The 16,751-nt window shown below is 40.0% G+C and overlaps 1 protein-coding gene across 1 annotated transcript in view; it reads left to right on the top strand.

Annotated features, from left to right (window-relative positions):
- CDIN1 (CDAN1 interacting nuclease 1) overlaps nt 1-7,411 on the top strand; it is a 264,777-nt gene extending 257,366 nt beyond the window's left edge. Inside the window, exon 11 of the mRNA XM_054716375.1 lies at nt 7,364-7,411. Coding sequence (XP_054572350.1) covers nt 7,364-7,373 — 10 coding nt within the window. The 3' untranslated portion in view covers nt 7,374-7,411. The remainder of the gene's footprint in view (nt 1-7,363) is intronic.
- The last annotated feature ends 9,340 nt before the right edge of the window (nt 7,412-16,751 follow it).

Raw genomic sequence — 16,751 nt, 5'->3', positions numbered from 1 at the left:
AAAACCAGAGTAAAAGACATAACATATTCATGGCAATACCTATTAAACTAACAGCACACTTCTCAATAATGATAAATAAAAAAGAGGGTAATGGCAAAATATATTTAAAGTCCTGGGAGTAAATAATTATCCACATCAAAATCTATAGACAGATAAATAATTACTCAATGAAGAAATTTTTTAGAAAAAAAATAAAACAATTTATTATTAGCACAACCCCACTAGAAATTTAACACATATGGAATGAGTGGAATGCAAGAAAAACTAGTGAGCAAAGAAAATAATTAATATGTGAGCAATCCTAAATAAGCACCAACCTGATATAATAATGATAATGCTGATTAATCTGGGGGATAATAAAAAACAGTAGAACTGAAATTTGAGACAACAATAATTGGTAAAATAGGAAGAATTAAAGTTTTATTAAATCTCTATCTGAAGTGAAGGTAAAGATACAGATAAATGTTAGAACTAGTTAATTCATGTCTTCGAGTTAAAAGTTTAAGGATAAACACACACACACACACACACACACACACACACACACGCACACACACGCACACAACCTAGAAATAAGCCTACTACTTTTAAATTAGTACAGGGAAGAAATTGAATAAAGACTCAACCAACCCAATAAAAGGGTGGAAAAGAGATAAAAAGAATCATAAAAAAAGTAGTATAGGAGGCATTTCTGTGTCTAAACAAGGTGAGCAGGACCTGGGTTTACCCTCCTGATTAAAAAAAAAAAAAAGCAAATAAGTGAAATAAAGAAAGACAGGAAGGGAGGAAGGGAGAGAGGGAGAGAGGGAGGGAGGAGGGAGGGAAGGGAAGGGAAGAAGGAAGAAGGAAGAAGGAAGAAGGAAGGGAGGGAAGGGAAGGGAGGGAGGAAGGGGAAGGGAAGGGGAAGGGAAGGAAAGGAAAGGAAAGGAAAGGAAAGGAAAGGAAGGAAAAGGAAAGGAAAAGGAAAAGGAAAGGAAAAGGAAAGGAAAAGGGAAAAGGGAAAGGAAAAGAAAAGAAAAGAAAAGAAAAGAAAAGAAAAGAAAAAGGAAAGAAAAGAAAAGAAAAAGAGCCCTGGCCCCCGTGTAGCTCAGTTAGTTGGGTGTCATCCTGTGCACCAAAGGGTTGCCATTTGATTCTGGTCAGGGAATGTGCTTGGGTTACGGGTTCAATTCCCACTGGGGGCCGTGCAAGAGGCAGCTGATCCACCTTAAGCTCCCTCATCAATGCTTCTCTCTCTCCCTCTCCCTTTCTCTCTCTAAAAGTCAATAAAATTTTTTTTAAAGAAAAGAAACAACAGTTTTCAAGTAACTCTATATCAGGCAGTGAAGGTCAGTGCGCTCTGGGCAAAGGGGAACACATGATATGAATTCTGCTATCGACACAACTTATTTCCTTGAGAGAGTTTCCAACCTATAGTGCAAGGAGGTGGAACTCAGAGCCCAACAAACAGTCCAGGAGGTGGAGATAAGGGTCTGGGGCGAGTGAAGAAGCCAGAGTTCTAGGACCAAGTCCAAGAGAAGTGAGGGCTGTGCTGAGAGAGAACTCAGAAGGTCAGCAGGGGATGCCCCTGAAGATTCAGCAAAATACTGATCAGCGCAAGTGTGTGAGGAAACTAGCTGAGGCCAGGAAAAGGGCCATCCAAAATGATTAGAAGAAACAGTACCAGGTGCTCTTACAGGGCTAGGCATAGCTTCTGTGTCCAGCAGCCAGATTAGAAAATGCAAAATTAATGGTGCATTTCGTAGACTATTTGGAAGTATCTTTCATCATTAGTGGGAAATAATTAGCTCTAGACTAAGCCCTGTTCTATTTCTACATACCACGTCTTAAAAGCAAGACCTAGCTAAAACAACCTAGAAGAGCAGCTGAAGGACTGTACCTGATTTCAGGACTACTGTAATGTACTCAAGACAATTTGGTGAAAGAGGTCCCCTGTGAGACTCCAAGCTGATCAGAGACCTCCTTCTGCCCTCTACCTCCTGGGAAAGAGCGCAACCTTGATGTAATGTTACACACTGGTGTAAGCAATCTCCTTACATCAATTCACTTAAGCCTCCGAAAGTCCTTTGCAGTAGCTACGAGTATTATTAGCATCCCCATTTTACAGAAAAGGAATCTGAAGCACAGAGACCTTGCTAAACTTGCCCAAGGTCATTCATCAGAGTCAGGCTCTCCAGCTCCTGAGTACATGTTTTTAACTTCTACACTATTCTACCAAGTCAAAAGAATATGGATTTTTAGGAAATAAGGAATTTAGATTTGGGGGCAATACGTTCTCAAAACTATTTTGACAACTTCATGCTGAAATTGGAGAGCAGTTCTATTTTATTTATTTATTTTTCTGTTTGGAAAAATACCCAAAATCCACTTTGGCCCCCTAAATTAATGAGGAAGCAATTTCACTTTAGGAATTTATACAACAGATATAGCACGCATGTTCGTAAAGACATATGTACAAGCATATTTGTTGCTGTGTTTGTGTTCGCAAAAGACAGGAAATCAATCTAAATGTTTAGCAATAAAGACCAATTAAAAAATTACATTTCATCCATGCAATGATTACCTCCTTCAGAAGAGTGGGAGAGATCTATATGTACTGATACATGGAATTACCTCCAACATATACGGTTAACTGTAAAAAGCGAGAGGCAGAGAGTAACTGGCAGATTTCTTCCAGTTGCTCATCCTGATCTACTCTCCACTCTCCACTCTGCTCCTTGCCCTTGGAGACCAACCTCTATGGCACATATCACTGGGCTCCTACGTCCTCCGGCTGCTGGATGGCTTTGGCCAGTGAGGAGCCCCAGCATGGACCAGAGGAAAGGAAAGGGAGACTGAGTGTGCATTCCCTCCCTGCTAGCTGCTTCACTGCCCTACGTGACTTCTCCCTTCCAAGTTCAGGTGGCCACTCACTTTCTCCACAGCTATCTCCTTGTGGTGCCTCTATATCATAACCGTGTATTTGGTGATCAGTAAAGAAACTGTCCTCTAATTTTCCAAACTTGAGTGTGCCTTCTGTTTCCTGTTATGACCTAAATAGGCTATTATGTTAATAAGAAAAAGGTTGTGGAGATATATGCAGAACATACATTTACAATGATATATTTAAAATTCTAACCATAATTGTCAGGGAGAGAAGGTATCACTGGGGTTTGGGAATAAAAGAAGTCTTATCTTCATGATATATATTTTCATACTGTTTGAGCTTTTTACCACTGTATAAGCCATGAAGAAAAATAATAAAATAAAATGTTAAGAAAATAATCCAAATTTTACCTCCAAGATAGGAAATATCAATGAGGAAACTGTTTAATAAAGCCAAATCTAGTTTAGGTAATGTAGGTAGATGAAATTTTAGTGCATGAAGACAAGTTGCACATGGATAGGGAAAGGTTCTCCCAATATTTTGCATATATTCCTAGGATCTAACATAGAGTGATACACATTAACATGTACTCTCTATATTTAAGTTATTTATCATTAAGTTATTGTGATCTTTTTTCTCTTTGTTTTTTAATTGAGTTAATCTGTTTGTTTTTATAAACTACTTTTCTTATGTTTGTGACCTGTTTTAGACATTTTTGTTTGTAGTATTTTAGCAGCTATCAGGAACTATGCATAGTCCTGTCATTTTTAATAAAACCTTATGTTTTGTGTTTTTGTATTAATAATTAAGCTTATTTTAACATCTATTATGACCAAAGAAAATAACACTGTGGATGGGATGGAAAAATAACATTATACCCATTTTACAGAAGGGGAACTTAAATCTCAGCGATATTAAATCTCTTCCCCAAGGTCACACAAAATAGCAGAACTGAAACCAGAACCTAGACATTGTATGAGTCTTCAAGAAAAACCTATGTCTAGCACACACAGGATATTTTTTAAATGTCAAGAACTAGTATAGTAACACATTATTCAATCAATAAATAAAAAATATAAAATGATTTATTTTTATTCCTAGCTAAACAAAACTACATATTAAAAACTGCCAGTGAAGTGATATAACTTGTTGCATAACCTATTTATCTGCTCATTTTAGTACTCTCCAACCACTGTTTTATTTCTAGGAAATGTTAACATGGTCTCCCTGCATGACACAGTGACTGCACGCTAAATGATGCCATTGTCTGAGCCATGATCTGACATAGGAAATGCTCCAAATTCTCCTGGCGACATTGATAGACATCATGTGATGTATATGAAAAATTGCTCCTAGCATCAATGATATTGCTCCTACTGTTTATTAATTCTACAAAACTAGCAGCAATTGTATCCAAGAGACTTCTACACTTTCCAATACTGTCTAGGATTTTATTCAAAATCAGTTATTAACTAAGACATGAAAACACTTTATTAGAATGCCATATTTAATTAGTTGTCTTCATCTTATTAATTTTTAAAATTCAATTTATAATTTATATTCTATAACAAGTTCATCTATCTCTCCCCACCTCCCCCACACTCCTACCTCTGGCAACCTCCAATCTTTCTCTAAATCTATTGAGTTATATATATTACAGGGTGTCCAAAAATATATACACACTTTAACAGCTGATAGCTCAATTTTGATAATGAAATGTATTTTAATAAACACTGCTTTTATAATTATTCAATGTGTATGTATATATTTTGTGTGTGTACATATATAGATCTATATACTTATATATTTAGACTTACATACATATTGCATACACACACACACACACACACACACACACACACACACACATATCCTAATATATAAAAACCCTGGGTTCGTCATGACTGGAGGCTCAACCAACCAGAAGTCAGCACTGACTGCTGAGAGGGCTGCGAATCAGGCCTGGAGAGAGTCCTGAAGAGAGAAGCAGGGTCTGATCCATAGCCTGTGTGGCAGCTATTGATCAGCACTTACCTCTCTCTTTCTCTCTAGGCCGGGCCAGCAGCCACGCCTCCATTTCTCTCCAGGCCTCCACCTGGGCTGCTGATCAGCCCTGCCTTTATGATCAAGCCCCATTGATAGGCCCAGAGACGCTGACTGGCATAGAAACTGACCAATCAGAACCAAATTGGCTGGCAGAGGAGGGCAGTTAGGGGCAAGATCAAGTCTTCAGGGGAGGGCAGTTGGGGGCAAAATCAAGCCAGCAGGGGAGGGCAGTTAGGGGTGATCAGGCAGGCAGAGGCAGTTAGAGGCGAGATCAGGCCAGCAGGGGAGGGCTGTTGGGGGCGAGATCAGGCCAGCAGGGGAGGGCAGTTGGGGGCAACCAGGCCGGCAGGGGAGGGCCATTGGGGGTGAAATCAGGCCAGCAGGGGAGGGTCGTTGGGGGCAAGAATAGGCCAGAAGGGGAAGGCAGTTGGGGCAACCAGACTGGCAGGGGAGGGCAGGTGGGGGTGAGATCAGGCCGGCAGGGGAGGGCAGTTAGGAGTGATCAGGCAGGCAGGCAGAGGCAGTTAGGGGTGATCAGGCAGGCAGGAAGAGGGGTTGGGGCAATCAGGCAGGCAGGCAGAGGCAGTTAGGGGTGGGGCAATCAGGCAGGCAGGCAGGTGAGCGGTTAGGAGCCAGCGGTCCCAGATTGCGAGAGGGATGTCAAACTGATGGTTTAGGCCCAATCCCACAGGGCCTAAATTTATAATTTATATTCTATAACAAGTTCATCTATCTCTCCCCACCTCCGCCACACTCCTACCTCTGGCAACCTCCAATCTTTCTCTAAATCTATTGATATATATATATATATATATTGACTGCATCAATTTACATTCTCACCAATAGTACACATGGCCCTTTTTCTCTACATCCTTGCCAACACTTGTTATTTCTAGTCTTTTTTATGATAGCCATTGTAACAGGTGTGGTTTTGATTTACATTTTCTTGATGATTAATGATATAGAACATTTTTTCATGTATTTGTTTGCCATCTGTATGCCTTCTTTGGAAAAATGTCTACTCATATATTCTGCTTATTTTTAAATCATATTGTTTAGGGTTTTATTGTTATTGAGTTGTATAAGTTCTTTATATATTTTGGATATTAGCCCCTTATCAGACATATTATTTGCAAATGTTTTTTGATTCAGCAGATTGTTTTTGCATTTTGTTGCTAGTTTTCTGTGCAGAGCTTTTTAGTATCAGATTCAATAAATCATCACCAAGATGTATATCAAGAAGCTTATCACCTGCTCAGCTAGTGTGGCTCAGTGGTTGAGTGTCAACCTATGAACCAGGAAGTCACAGTTCGATTCCCCATCAGGGCACATGCCTGGTTGTGGGCTCCATTCCCAGCAGGGCATGTGTGCAGGAGGCAGTCAATCAATGATTCTCTCTCATCGTTGTTGTTTCTATCTCTTTCTCCCTCTTCTTTCCTCTCTGAAATCAATAAAAATATATTTTAAAAAATAAGCTTCCCACCTATGTTTTCTTCTAGTTGCATAGTTTCAGGTATTAAGTCCAATACTTTTACTTGGGTTTAAATTATAGATACAATTCACAGGCTAGTCACAATCTTCCTTTAGACTAAGTGTAACAATTACAGCATGTAAGTTTATTTTGGCTTTATGAAATGAAAACGCACTAGTGATAATGAGGGTAGGTCACTCCAGGCCACAAGAAATAAACCCTACTGTCAGGACTTAAACTTTCTGCCACATCTTGAGTTAACAGATTTGTAAGCAGTGAATGCAAAAAATAAGTTGTCTTTCTTTTTTATTTTTATTTTTTGGCAACAATTTAACAAAGGCATATGCTTCAAATTCAAATGACTTCACTTCAAATTGAAATTAAGAAATGTTTTGAAGCCTAGTCATTTGATAATAATTTGCTTCAAAAATAAGCAGCATGCTTCTTTTTTTTTTTTTTTCTTTTTAATATATTTTATTGATTTTTTACAGAGAGGAAGAGAGAGGGATAGAGAGTTAGAAACATCGATGAGAGAGAAACATCGATCAGCTGCCTCTTGCACACCCCCTACTGGGGATGTGCCCGCAACCAAGGTACATGCCCTTGACCGGAATCGAACCTGGGACCCTTGAGTCCGCAGGCCGACGCTCTATCCACTGAGCCAAACCGGTTTCGGCAGCATGCTTCTTTTTAAGGGGACCTGCATCCCTTAACACGGGACTCAACAGTGTGGGAAATGAAAACAAAAAATGCCCCCAAGAGCAGTCCCCAAATATAATCGCGTCTGCAGTATTGGTGGTTGTGTTTCTTTGTTATTTGGGTCCCCACTTCATGGCTGTAGGTGCCGACCCCACCATTTTCTCCTTCATTGCAATGATGATGAATGGTCTGAGAAAGAGGAGCTGGGCTCCTGCCAAGAACCTACTCTCGACTTCAGTGTGTTTCTGCTTTCAAGACCTGATTGTTTTCTCCTCTCCCAGGGACCACTAGCTACCTTATTACCAAGAAGAATGACCCTTTGACAGCACAACTGCAATCCAGAATCTCCACCAAATTGTAACCTTAGAGATGCCAATGGCATTGAAAAACTAATCAAGATCAGAAGGTCAGAAAGACAAATGCATTAGTACATATATAGTCTCCAAGTTCTTTGGCAATTTTCTTGGCTTGCTAAAAATCATTTTTAAAGTTTCTTTTGATGTATTTATTGCCTCTTTGCTTACAATCTGTACACCGCCAGTATTCTTAATGTACAGGGGATTCCACCGTACGAGAATGCTGCCTTTATTTCATTCACAATCCATTTCACAAAATGTTGAACTAGAAACAGCCTCCTCCCTCCTCAAACAATCTTTATTGTTGTCTTACCCAGTTTTTACTATTAGCAAAATACCCATTAGATCAGCTATTTACTAAAAAAAATATTACATAAAACAGCTGAAACGAAAAGGCTTGGTTATTAAAAGTGGAGGCAGGTAAATTAAAATAAATGGCTGCCTTGCTGTTTAAGCTGCTTGACAACTTGGATTAACCCAGCTCTTAGCTGCCTCGTGCTGTTACACTTTCGTTGATTAAATAAAACAGTACTAGATAGATTTTTAAAATTTGTATAAACCAGTAATTAATTGTTTAATTTTTTTCAAGGTAACTTGAACTTTTAATATACAGTGTTAATAATAACAAATCACAGCAGCTATTTATCATGTTAGGTACTTTATGTGCATTATTTCTATCCTTTACCATGCAGCCCACCTGGCAAAGTATTAACATACCCATCCTATCGAATAAAAGGGTAATATGCAAATGAACCATCACTCCTTCACAAAGATGGCAGCTCCCATAGTGGCCGGGGCACTGGACACTGGCAGTGTCGCCCCGGCGATGAACCCCAGCATCCCGCGTACCCTGGCCCGTGGAAGGAGGGAGGACGGGCGGGCGGGCCTCTGCCCAGAGGCCGGCCAGGGTGTGGGATGCTGGCAGTGTTGCAGGCCAGGCTGAGGGACCACCACCACCCCCTCACCCCCAGGCCTCTAGTTTTACAGAAAAGGCAACACTCAGAGATTAAGTGGCCCAGAAGACAACACAATCATTTTTTTTTTCAATTACCTTCAATGTTTTAGTTTATAATGTGTCAAGTGACTTTTAAGTCATTCAACTATTTTGGCTAATTTACTCACTGACTGAACCAGTGTAATTTACTCACTGCCTTAGATTTAAAGAGATACACCTTGACAACTGCAAGGAAAATGCTAAATGTCAGTGAAGTAATGGAGTGTGGACTGGTTTATATCATCTTAAAGATTCTGTTCACAAGGGCACCAACATTAAACTGGATTTAATAATTAAATTGATAGACATTTCCTGGAGCAAGAAATTGTGGCTACATTCTGTAAGTTTGTGGTGCACTACCAAATCATTTGTGGATGTGCAAAAATCAAGCACATATCACTAATAAAATTGTCATTCTCACAGTCTTAGTTGAAAAGAAAGGAACCATATTGTTGAGTTACTGATCTGGTTCCAAGATGACCATTCTACAACCCTACTTACTTTATCTTTCTTTTTATGGGGGGGGGGGGGGGGGGCGTTAAGGTGATGCGTAGATAGACAAGAGGGTTACATTTGATTGAAGTTATATTTCTTGTCTCCATTCCATGATGGCAAAAGCTTTCACAAAAGTCATAGAAAAAGAAGTTTAATGTTACCATTCAGGAATGGCATATCTCTTTAAGTCCTTCCCAGTGGCTTTTATGGCAATGAGGAAACCAAGGAACATATTTTTCTTGCCATTTTGCATGCTGTTTTTAGTCTTATCTGGCAGCATGCCTGAAGTGTGAGGGTTGGTCTCTAGATAGATCTTTAAGACTTTCTCCTTGCAATTACCATCACTCAAATACCCTCATTATCAGTGGGTATCTTAAACTCTGGGTTACACTTCCTCTTTATTCCACTTCCAAAAGTAGAGCTTCTAAAATAGATGCTTCTATTAATGATGTCAGTCAGCTGACCATTCATCTGTCCCTAAAGATGGAGTTGGAAAGATAACAATTTCTGAAAGAAAAGGTAACTAATCCAATGGTAACATTTTTATATACAAAACTGCATTATCCCTACTTAATATGACATAAAAATTAATGCTCTGGAAAGGAGTCTAAGTTTTTAAAAATAAAATTGTTTTCATATATCAATATTAGATTCCCTACTTTTCTTACAGAGTTTTACATCAAACCTCACAGATAGTGTGTCTTTAATTTCATGTTTTCCTTCATCTCACTCTCTCTAACAAACATCCAATAATTACTCACTCCTGAAATATTTCTATTTCTAGTTCTTAAAGTCTTTTCGAGACACAGCATAGAAAGAAAAGGCTAAAAGGGAATTTAATAAAAGTTGTCATTTTTATGTTAAGTTTTTTATGACAATATATTTGTGTATATATGGGGAAATACTCTATGTAGACCAAAGAGAGTTCCATTCTGCTTTGCAGTAACAAGGAGGGCTTCCTGAAATACGGGGCATTTGAGTTGGCTCTGGAACTTGATTCGTAATAGCATGAGCAAAGCCACAGGAGAGGGAACTAGGAACTGGTGGCCTCCTAAATTGTCCAGTGGGATTTGAGTATTGGCATGTGGGAGGTTTGGCAAGGTGAAATCATTCATGGTGGTAGGAAGTCATCTTGGGTTTTACCCTGTCAGCAAACAGGAAATACTGGAGGCTTTAAATAATGCTATCTCTGATAAAACTCGCTTTATTTGCACAAACAAGCTTTAACCAAGCAATCAGCGTTTTGTTGAGATAATCCATTTGACAGCCTTTCATCCTGTCTCACGCATGTGTGCTGCCTGAGCTGGCTGTAGATTTACAGCCACAAATGAGTCACTATGTTGATCTTAAACCATAGGACTTTCAAAAGAAAACCTGAGAGAGGAGGTGAGCTACCTCACCTTCTTCCAGTCTAGAAAGAGCGTCATGCTCAGGCACAAACAACTGGGGGCTAAGGGGCTGTCAGTCAGGAAAAGATTGCAGAAATAGAGCAAGGAGATAGAGTATAGAACACCCATTCTGAGTTGTTCTCATAACAATTCTCATTGCTCTCCCTTTCTCTTTTTCCTCTCTCTTCTCATTTTCCCCCTAAGAGAAGGAAAGAGTGGTAAAAGAAGATCTTTGTCTGTCGGAAATGAATAGCCTGTTCTCTCCATTACTGTCCCTACAGAGGTCCCAGAAGCCAACTGCACATAGTTGGGTAGAAGTTTGGCACCCACGAGGGGTATCCCATAGAAAGTTCATTTGCATGGTAAGAACTGGCCATGTGCTATATGAATTGATGTGATGTGTCATGTATCTAGAGGCATGTGGCATCCCATAGCCTGGAGCATTTGCATGTCATTGCTAGAATTTCTGGTGCGGCTAGCTTGAATATTTCCTGTCTACTCCATCCCTATTTCCAGTGCCTGGTGCCTGAGAAGAGGTCCTCCATCATCTCTTACTTGAAATGCTGCAACAATTTCCCAACCGATTGTGGTGGTGATGAAGATGATGATAACGATAGCTGACTTTTATTGAGAACTTCCAGTGGATTAGGTTTTTTTTTCACACTCATTTTTTAATCTTATTTTTAAATAATTTCAAACTTACAGAAAAGTTGCAGTAAGTATGCATATGTCCTGTGCACCCTTTCCCCCAATTCATCCATTTTTATGTAATTTTGCAACATTTGCTTTAGCATTCTTCATTTAGGTCTTGCTCATACTTCTTTTGTCAAACTTGTATATTTGTTTGAAATAAATTCTTTGTCTTTCATTGGGATCCTGAGTGTCAATGAATAAATCATATTTTTGTTTCTCCAAAAAAAAGTTTATACTACAATTTCACCTATTATAAAGGACTCAATAATGCCCTTTATAGCTATTTTCTCCAGTGCAGAATTCAGTCCAGGATAACAAATCACAGTTGTCATGTCTCTTTAGTCGCCTTTAATGTGGAATAGTTACTTGGTCTTGCTTTTGAATAATGCAGGCCAGTTATTTTATAGGAAGTCCCTCAACATGGGTTTGTATGATGTGTCACATGACCACATTCAGGTTGTGCATTTGGAGCTGGAATACCAAGAAGTGTGGTTGTGTTCTTTTCACGATCTCACATTAGAGACAAATCACCTTTTTGAGTCATGTTAGTTTTAATCACTTGCTTAAAGAGCTGTTTTCTCCACTACACAGTTAAGATTTACCATTTTGTGGTTAAGTACAGTGAGATACCTCTATAAAATATAAATATCCTGTTATTCATTAACTTTCCTTCACTAAATTTATCATTCATTGGTGATTCTTGCCTGACTCATTTTTTCTGTGATGATTGCAAAATGGCATTTTAAAAAATTTCATCATTCTTTCCATATTTATTAGTTGATGTACTGCTGTAACTGAAAACTTTCTTTTTATTTATTGATCTATTTATCATTATAGACTCATGTGTTCTTATTTTATTTTGCATACTATAATCCATTACATGTTTCATTATTTGGATGCTCAGATTGTCTCCGACTTGGTAAGTGGAAGCCCCTTCACACTGGCTCCATGTCCCTTTTGAAGCCCCCCTCGTTTTTTGTGGGCACTTCCTCACTGTTAGGTACCAGAAAGTATTCCAGGCTCATTTCATACCTGTCTTGTTCCAGCCATGAAATCTGTAAGGCATCATCTATACCAGTGGTCGGCAAACTCATTAGTCAACAGAGCCAAATATCAACAGTACAATGATTGAAATTTCTTTTGAAAGCCAAATTTTTTAAACTTAAACTTCTTCTAATGCCACTTCTTCAAAATAGACTCACCCAGGCCGTGGTATTTTGTTTGAAGAGCCACACTCAAGGGGCCAAAGAGCCTCATGTGGCTCGCGAGCCGCAGTTTGCCAGCCACGAATCTATACTAATAATAGCCTAGGGCCATCATGACCTAAATGACCAGATGGATGACCAGTCACCAGGAAGTGCATGGAGCAACTCTCAGTCACTCCCCTGCGGCCCACAAGCTCCTATCACAGCAAGGCTGGTGGCAGGCGGGCGGATGGGGTGGCAGGGGGGTGGGCGGGACGAGGCTGGTGCAGCAAAATCGTTAGCCTCCAGCCTGGGGCCAGGTCAGAGGCCTAATGACCTTGCTGCTGCCATGGTGCCTGCAGATCAGGCCCAGAGAGAGGCCCTGAGAGAGAGGCAGGGCCTGATCAGCAGCCTCCATGGCTGCTGGTGAGGCCCAGAGAGAGATAGACAGAGAGAGAGAGAGAGAGAGAGAGAGAGAGAGAGAGAGAGAGAGAGAGAGAGAGGCAAGGGCTGATCAGCAGCTGTCATGTGGCTGCAGATCAGGCCCAGAAATAGGCCTGGAGAGAGAGAGACAGGGCCTGATCTGCAGCTGTAGTGGAGGCTGCAGATCAGGCCATGAGATAGACCTGGAGAGAAAGGCAGCTGTCAGCGGGGAATTCTGGATTTCCCAGAAGAGCCAATGGCTGCCTAGGAGGTGGAGCTTTTGCCACTGACTGGCATAGAAACCAACCAATCAGAACCAAATCTGGGTGAACTGTGAGGAGCCAATGGCTGCCTAAGAGGCAGAGCTTTTGACATTGACTGGCATAGAAACTGACAAATCAGAACCTAATCTAGATGAACTGCAAAGGCAGAACCTAAGGTAGGGGCTGAGGAGGGGTTTTAAGGGCAACAGCTGTTTGGTGTAAGGTGTAAGAAAGTGGTTCAATTTTTTAATAACCAGTTTGGCAGTATAGTGCATATGGCTGGCTATCAGTCTATATATAGGGATTATGTATTTTTGTCTGCAAAGAGCATCTCCTCCTGCTGAAAAAGGCTCCCCCCCTCCCCCCATTTAAGCAATCCTATCCTATATAATCTATCTATACTAATAAAAGGGTGATATGCTGATTAGACCAGGTCAACCGGCCATCTTCCAGATGTCCGATTTCCTTCCGGAAAAAGCCATGGTGGTAGGGGCCGAGGCAGAGGCAGTTAGGGGTGATCAGGCCAGCAAGAGAGGGCAGTTGGGGGCAACCAGGCTGGCAGGGGAGCAGTTAGGGGTGATCAGGCAGGCAGGCAGAGTGGTTAGGGGCAATAAGTCAGGCAGGCAGGTGAGCAGTTAGGAGCCAGTGGACATCCCCCAAGGGGTCCCCCATTAGAGAGGGTTCAGGCTGGACTGAGGGAACCCCCCTCCATGCATGAATTTCATGTACCAGGCCTCTAGTTTTAAATAATTTTCCCACAAACCTACAAGATAGGTACTATTGTTGTTTCCATTATACAAATGAAGGAACTAAGTCCAAGATAGGTTAAGTAAACACCCCAAAGTCATAGAGCCAATAAATGGTGATGCCATTAATGTTGCTGCTTCTAGTCTTATCTCAGTCTCCTCCCCACTCCCAACGCCCACTCACAGCCAAATCTACTCTCCACAAAGTTAACAGAATAACACAGTTCAAATGAAAACACTGATTCTCATCTACCACACAGCACACACCTGGGAACCTGGTATTCACACAGTAAATATATTTTTTAAATGACTAGAAATAAACTGACACAAAATTAATGAATAAACCCATCCCCATTTTTTCCTTTGACTTTTTTTTTTTTTTTTTTGAATAATCAGACCCAACAAGGATCCCTAGCAAGAACTGAGAAGAGAAGAAAGTAAGGCGCTGTCATAACTTTTAGGGCAGACATGACGATGCCTCTTATCATATCCACCCGCAGGGCCAATCTGGTCTACTTATCTGCCAGGTAACTTCCATCTCTACATCTGAAATTCCAACATAATCTCTCACTCCACTCTGTACATTCTCTTAGCTCTCAGAGCCTCTCTATTCCTTTCTTCAAGAAAACATCCAACCCCTGGGTCACTGACTTTATTCCCAGTCTGTTACCACTTTGTATCTTCATTTCCTTTTCTATCTAACTTACACCCCATGGTTCAGTAATTCAAATACTACTGCCCAACCTCTGTTTTCAACTTCCTATCTGTTCTTTCCCTGCAAACTCTCAAACTTGGAAGAGTCTACACTTCTCACACCTTCACTGAAATTGCTGAGCGCTTCTGGAGAAAATTACACAATGATGTGGATGGTTGGCAATACAAATCTCACTTGGCAAATTCAGCAAGCTTTTGACCTGATCCTGATCAGCTTCCTCTCCCACTCCCCTCAACAATGATTCTAAACTTTTCTTTTTTTGTTTTTGCCTCACCACTGCCTTTCTCTAAGTGCCTCCTACAACTGGGTATATAATCCAGACTATAGAGCAGAAGCCATATTATCTTCTAGGCCCCACACCTCTATTTAATCCATATTTATACCTGCCTTTAATTCCTTTCTTCTTGATTCCATGAAGATGTGACTTAAAAACTTTTTAAATCTTTATTGTTGCAAGTATTACATATGTTCCCTTTTCCCCCCATTGACCCCTTCTAGCCCACCCCCAGCCCCGACCCCAGGCCTTCACCCCCTATTGTCTGTGTCGATTGGATTATGCATATGCATATATCTTTGGTTGATCTCTTCCCACCCACCCACCCATTCCTGCCTTCCTTCTGAGATTCCAGTCTGTTTCAGCTTCTTTGTCTCTGGTTCTATTTTGTTCATCAGTTTATTTTGTTCACTAGATTGCTCATGTGAGTGAGATCATGTGATACTTGTCTTTCTCTGACTGTCTTATTTCACTTAACACAATAATCTCCAGGTCCCTCCATGCTGTCTCAGAGGGTAAGAGGTCTTTCTTTTTTTACTACTGTATAGTATTCCATGGTGTAAATGTACCACAGCTTTTTTATCCACTCATCTATTGCAGGACACTTGGGTTGTTCCCAGATCTTAGCTATTGTACATTGTGCTGCTATGAACATAGGGGTGCATATATTCTTTCTGATTGGTGTTTCAAGTTTCTTAGGATATATTCCTAGAAGTGGGGTCACTGGGTCAAATGGCAGTTCCATATTTAATTTTTTGAGGAAACTTCATACTGTTTTCCATAATGGCTACATCAGTCTGCATTCCCACCAGCTGTGTTCCCTTTCCTCCAGATCCTCGCCAGCACTTGTCATTTGTTGATTTGTTGGTGGTAGCCATTCTGACAGGTGTGAAGTGATACCTCACTGTCATTTTAAATTAGCATCTCTCTTGTGATCAGTGACTTTGAGCATTTTTCATATGTCTCTTGGTCATTTGTATGTCCCCTTTGAAGAAGTGTCTATTTAGGTCCTTTGCCCATTTTTTACTGGATTGTTTGTCTTCCTTTTGTTAAGTTATATGAGTTCCTTATATGTTTTGGATATTAACACTTTATCAGATGTATCATTACCAAATATGTTCTGGCTCCATTTTCATTTTGTTGATGGTTTTCTTTGCTGTGCAGAAGCTTTTTATTTTGATGTAGTCCCATTTGTTTATTTTCTACTTAGTTTCCTTTGCCTTAAGAGATGTATCCTCAAACATATTTATATGAGAGATTGTCTGAGATTTTGCTGCCTGTGGTTTCTTCTAGGATTTTTATGGTTTCATGACTTACATTCAATTATCTTATCCATTTTGATTTTATTCTTTTGTATGTTGTAAGTTGGTGGTCTATTTTCTTTCTTTCTTTCTTTCTTTCTTTCTTTCTTTCTTTCTTTCTTTCTTTCTTTAGCATTATCTGTCCAATTTTCCCAACACCATTTATTGAAGACACTGTCTTGACTCCAATGTATGTTCTTGCCTCCTTTGTTAAGTATTAATTGGGCATAATGGCTTGGCTTGATTTCTGGGGTCTCTGTTCTGTTCCGTTGATCTGTATGCCTGTTCTTGTGCCAGTGCCAGGCTGTTTTGAGTACAGTGGCTTTGTAATATAGCTTGATATCTGGTATTGTGATCCCTCCAACTTTGTACTTCTTTCTCAAGATTGCTGTGGCTATTCAGGGTACTTTTGGGATCCATATAAATTTTTGGAGTATTTGTTCTAGATCTGTGAAATATGTTGTTGGCATTTTAATAGGGTTTGCATTGAATCTATAGATTGCTTTGAGTAGTATGGACATTTTAATGATGTTAATTCTACCAATCTATGAACACGGTACATACTTCCACTTGCTTATATCTTCCTCTATCTCTTTTTTCAATGTCCTGTAGTTTTCCAAGTACAGGTCTTTTACTTCCTTAGTTAAGTTTTTCTGGGTGTTGATTTTGTATCCTGCTACATTGCCAAATTCATTTATTAAATCTAGTAGTTTTTTGGTGGCATCTTTAGGGTTTTTTATGTCCAATATTATGTCATCTACAAATAATGAGAGTTTTACTTCCTCCTTTCCAATTTGGATGCCTTTTATGTTTTATTCTTGTCTAATCGCTGTGGCT

This window comes from Eptesicus fuscus, chromosome 5 (assembly GCF_027574615.1).
Source record: "Eptesicus fuscus isolate TK198812 chromosome 5, DD_ASM_mEF_20220401, whole genome shotgun sequence".
Taxonomy (NCBI): Eukaryota; Metazoa; Chordata; class Mammalia; order Chiroptera; family Vespertilionidae; genus Eptesicus; species Eptesicus fuscus.
The sequence above is the reverse complement of the archived record's forward strand: the minus strand, read 5'-3'. Positions and strand labels throughout refer to the sequence as shown.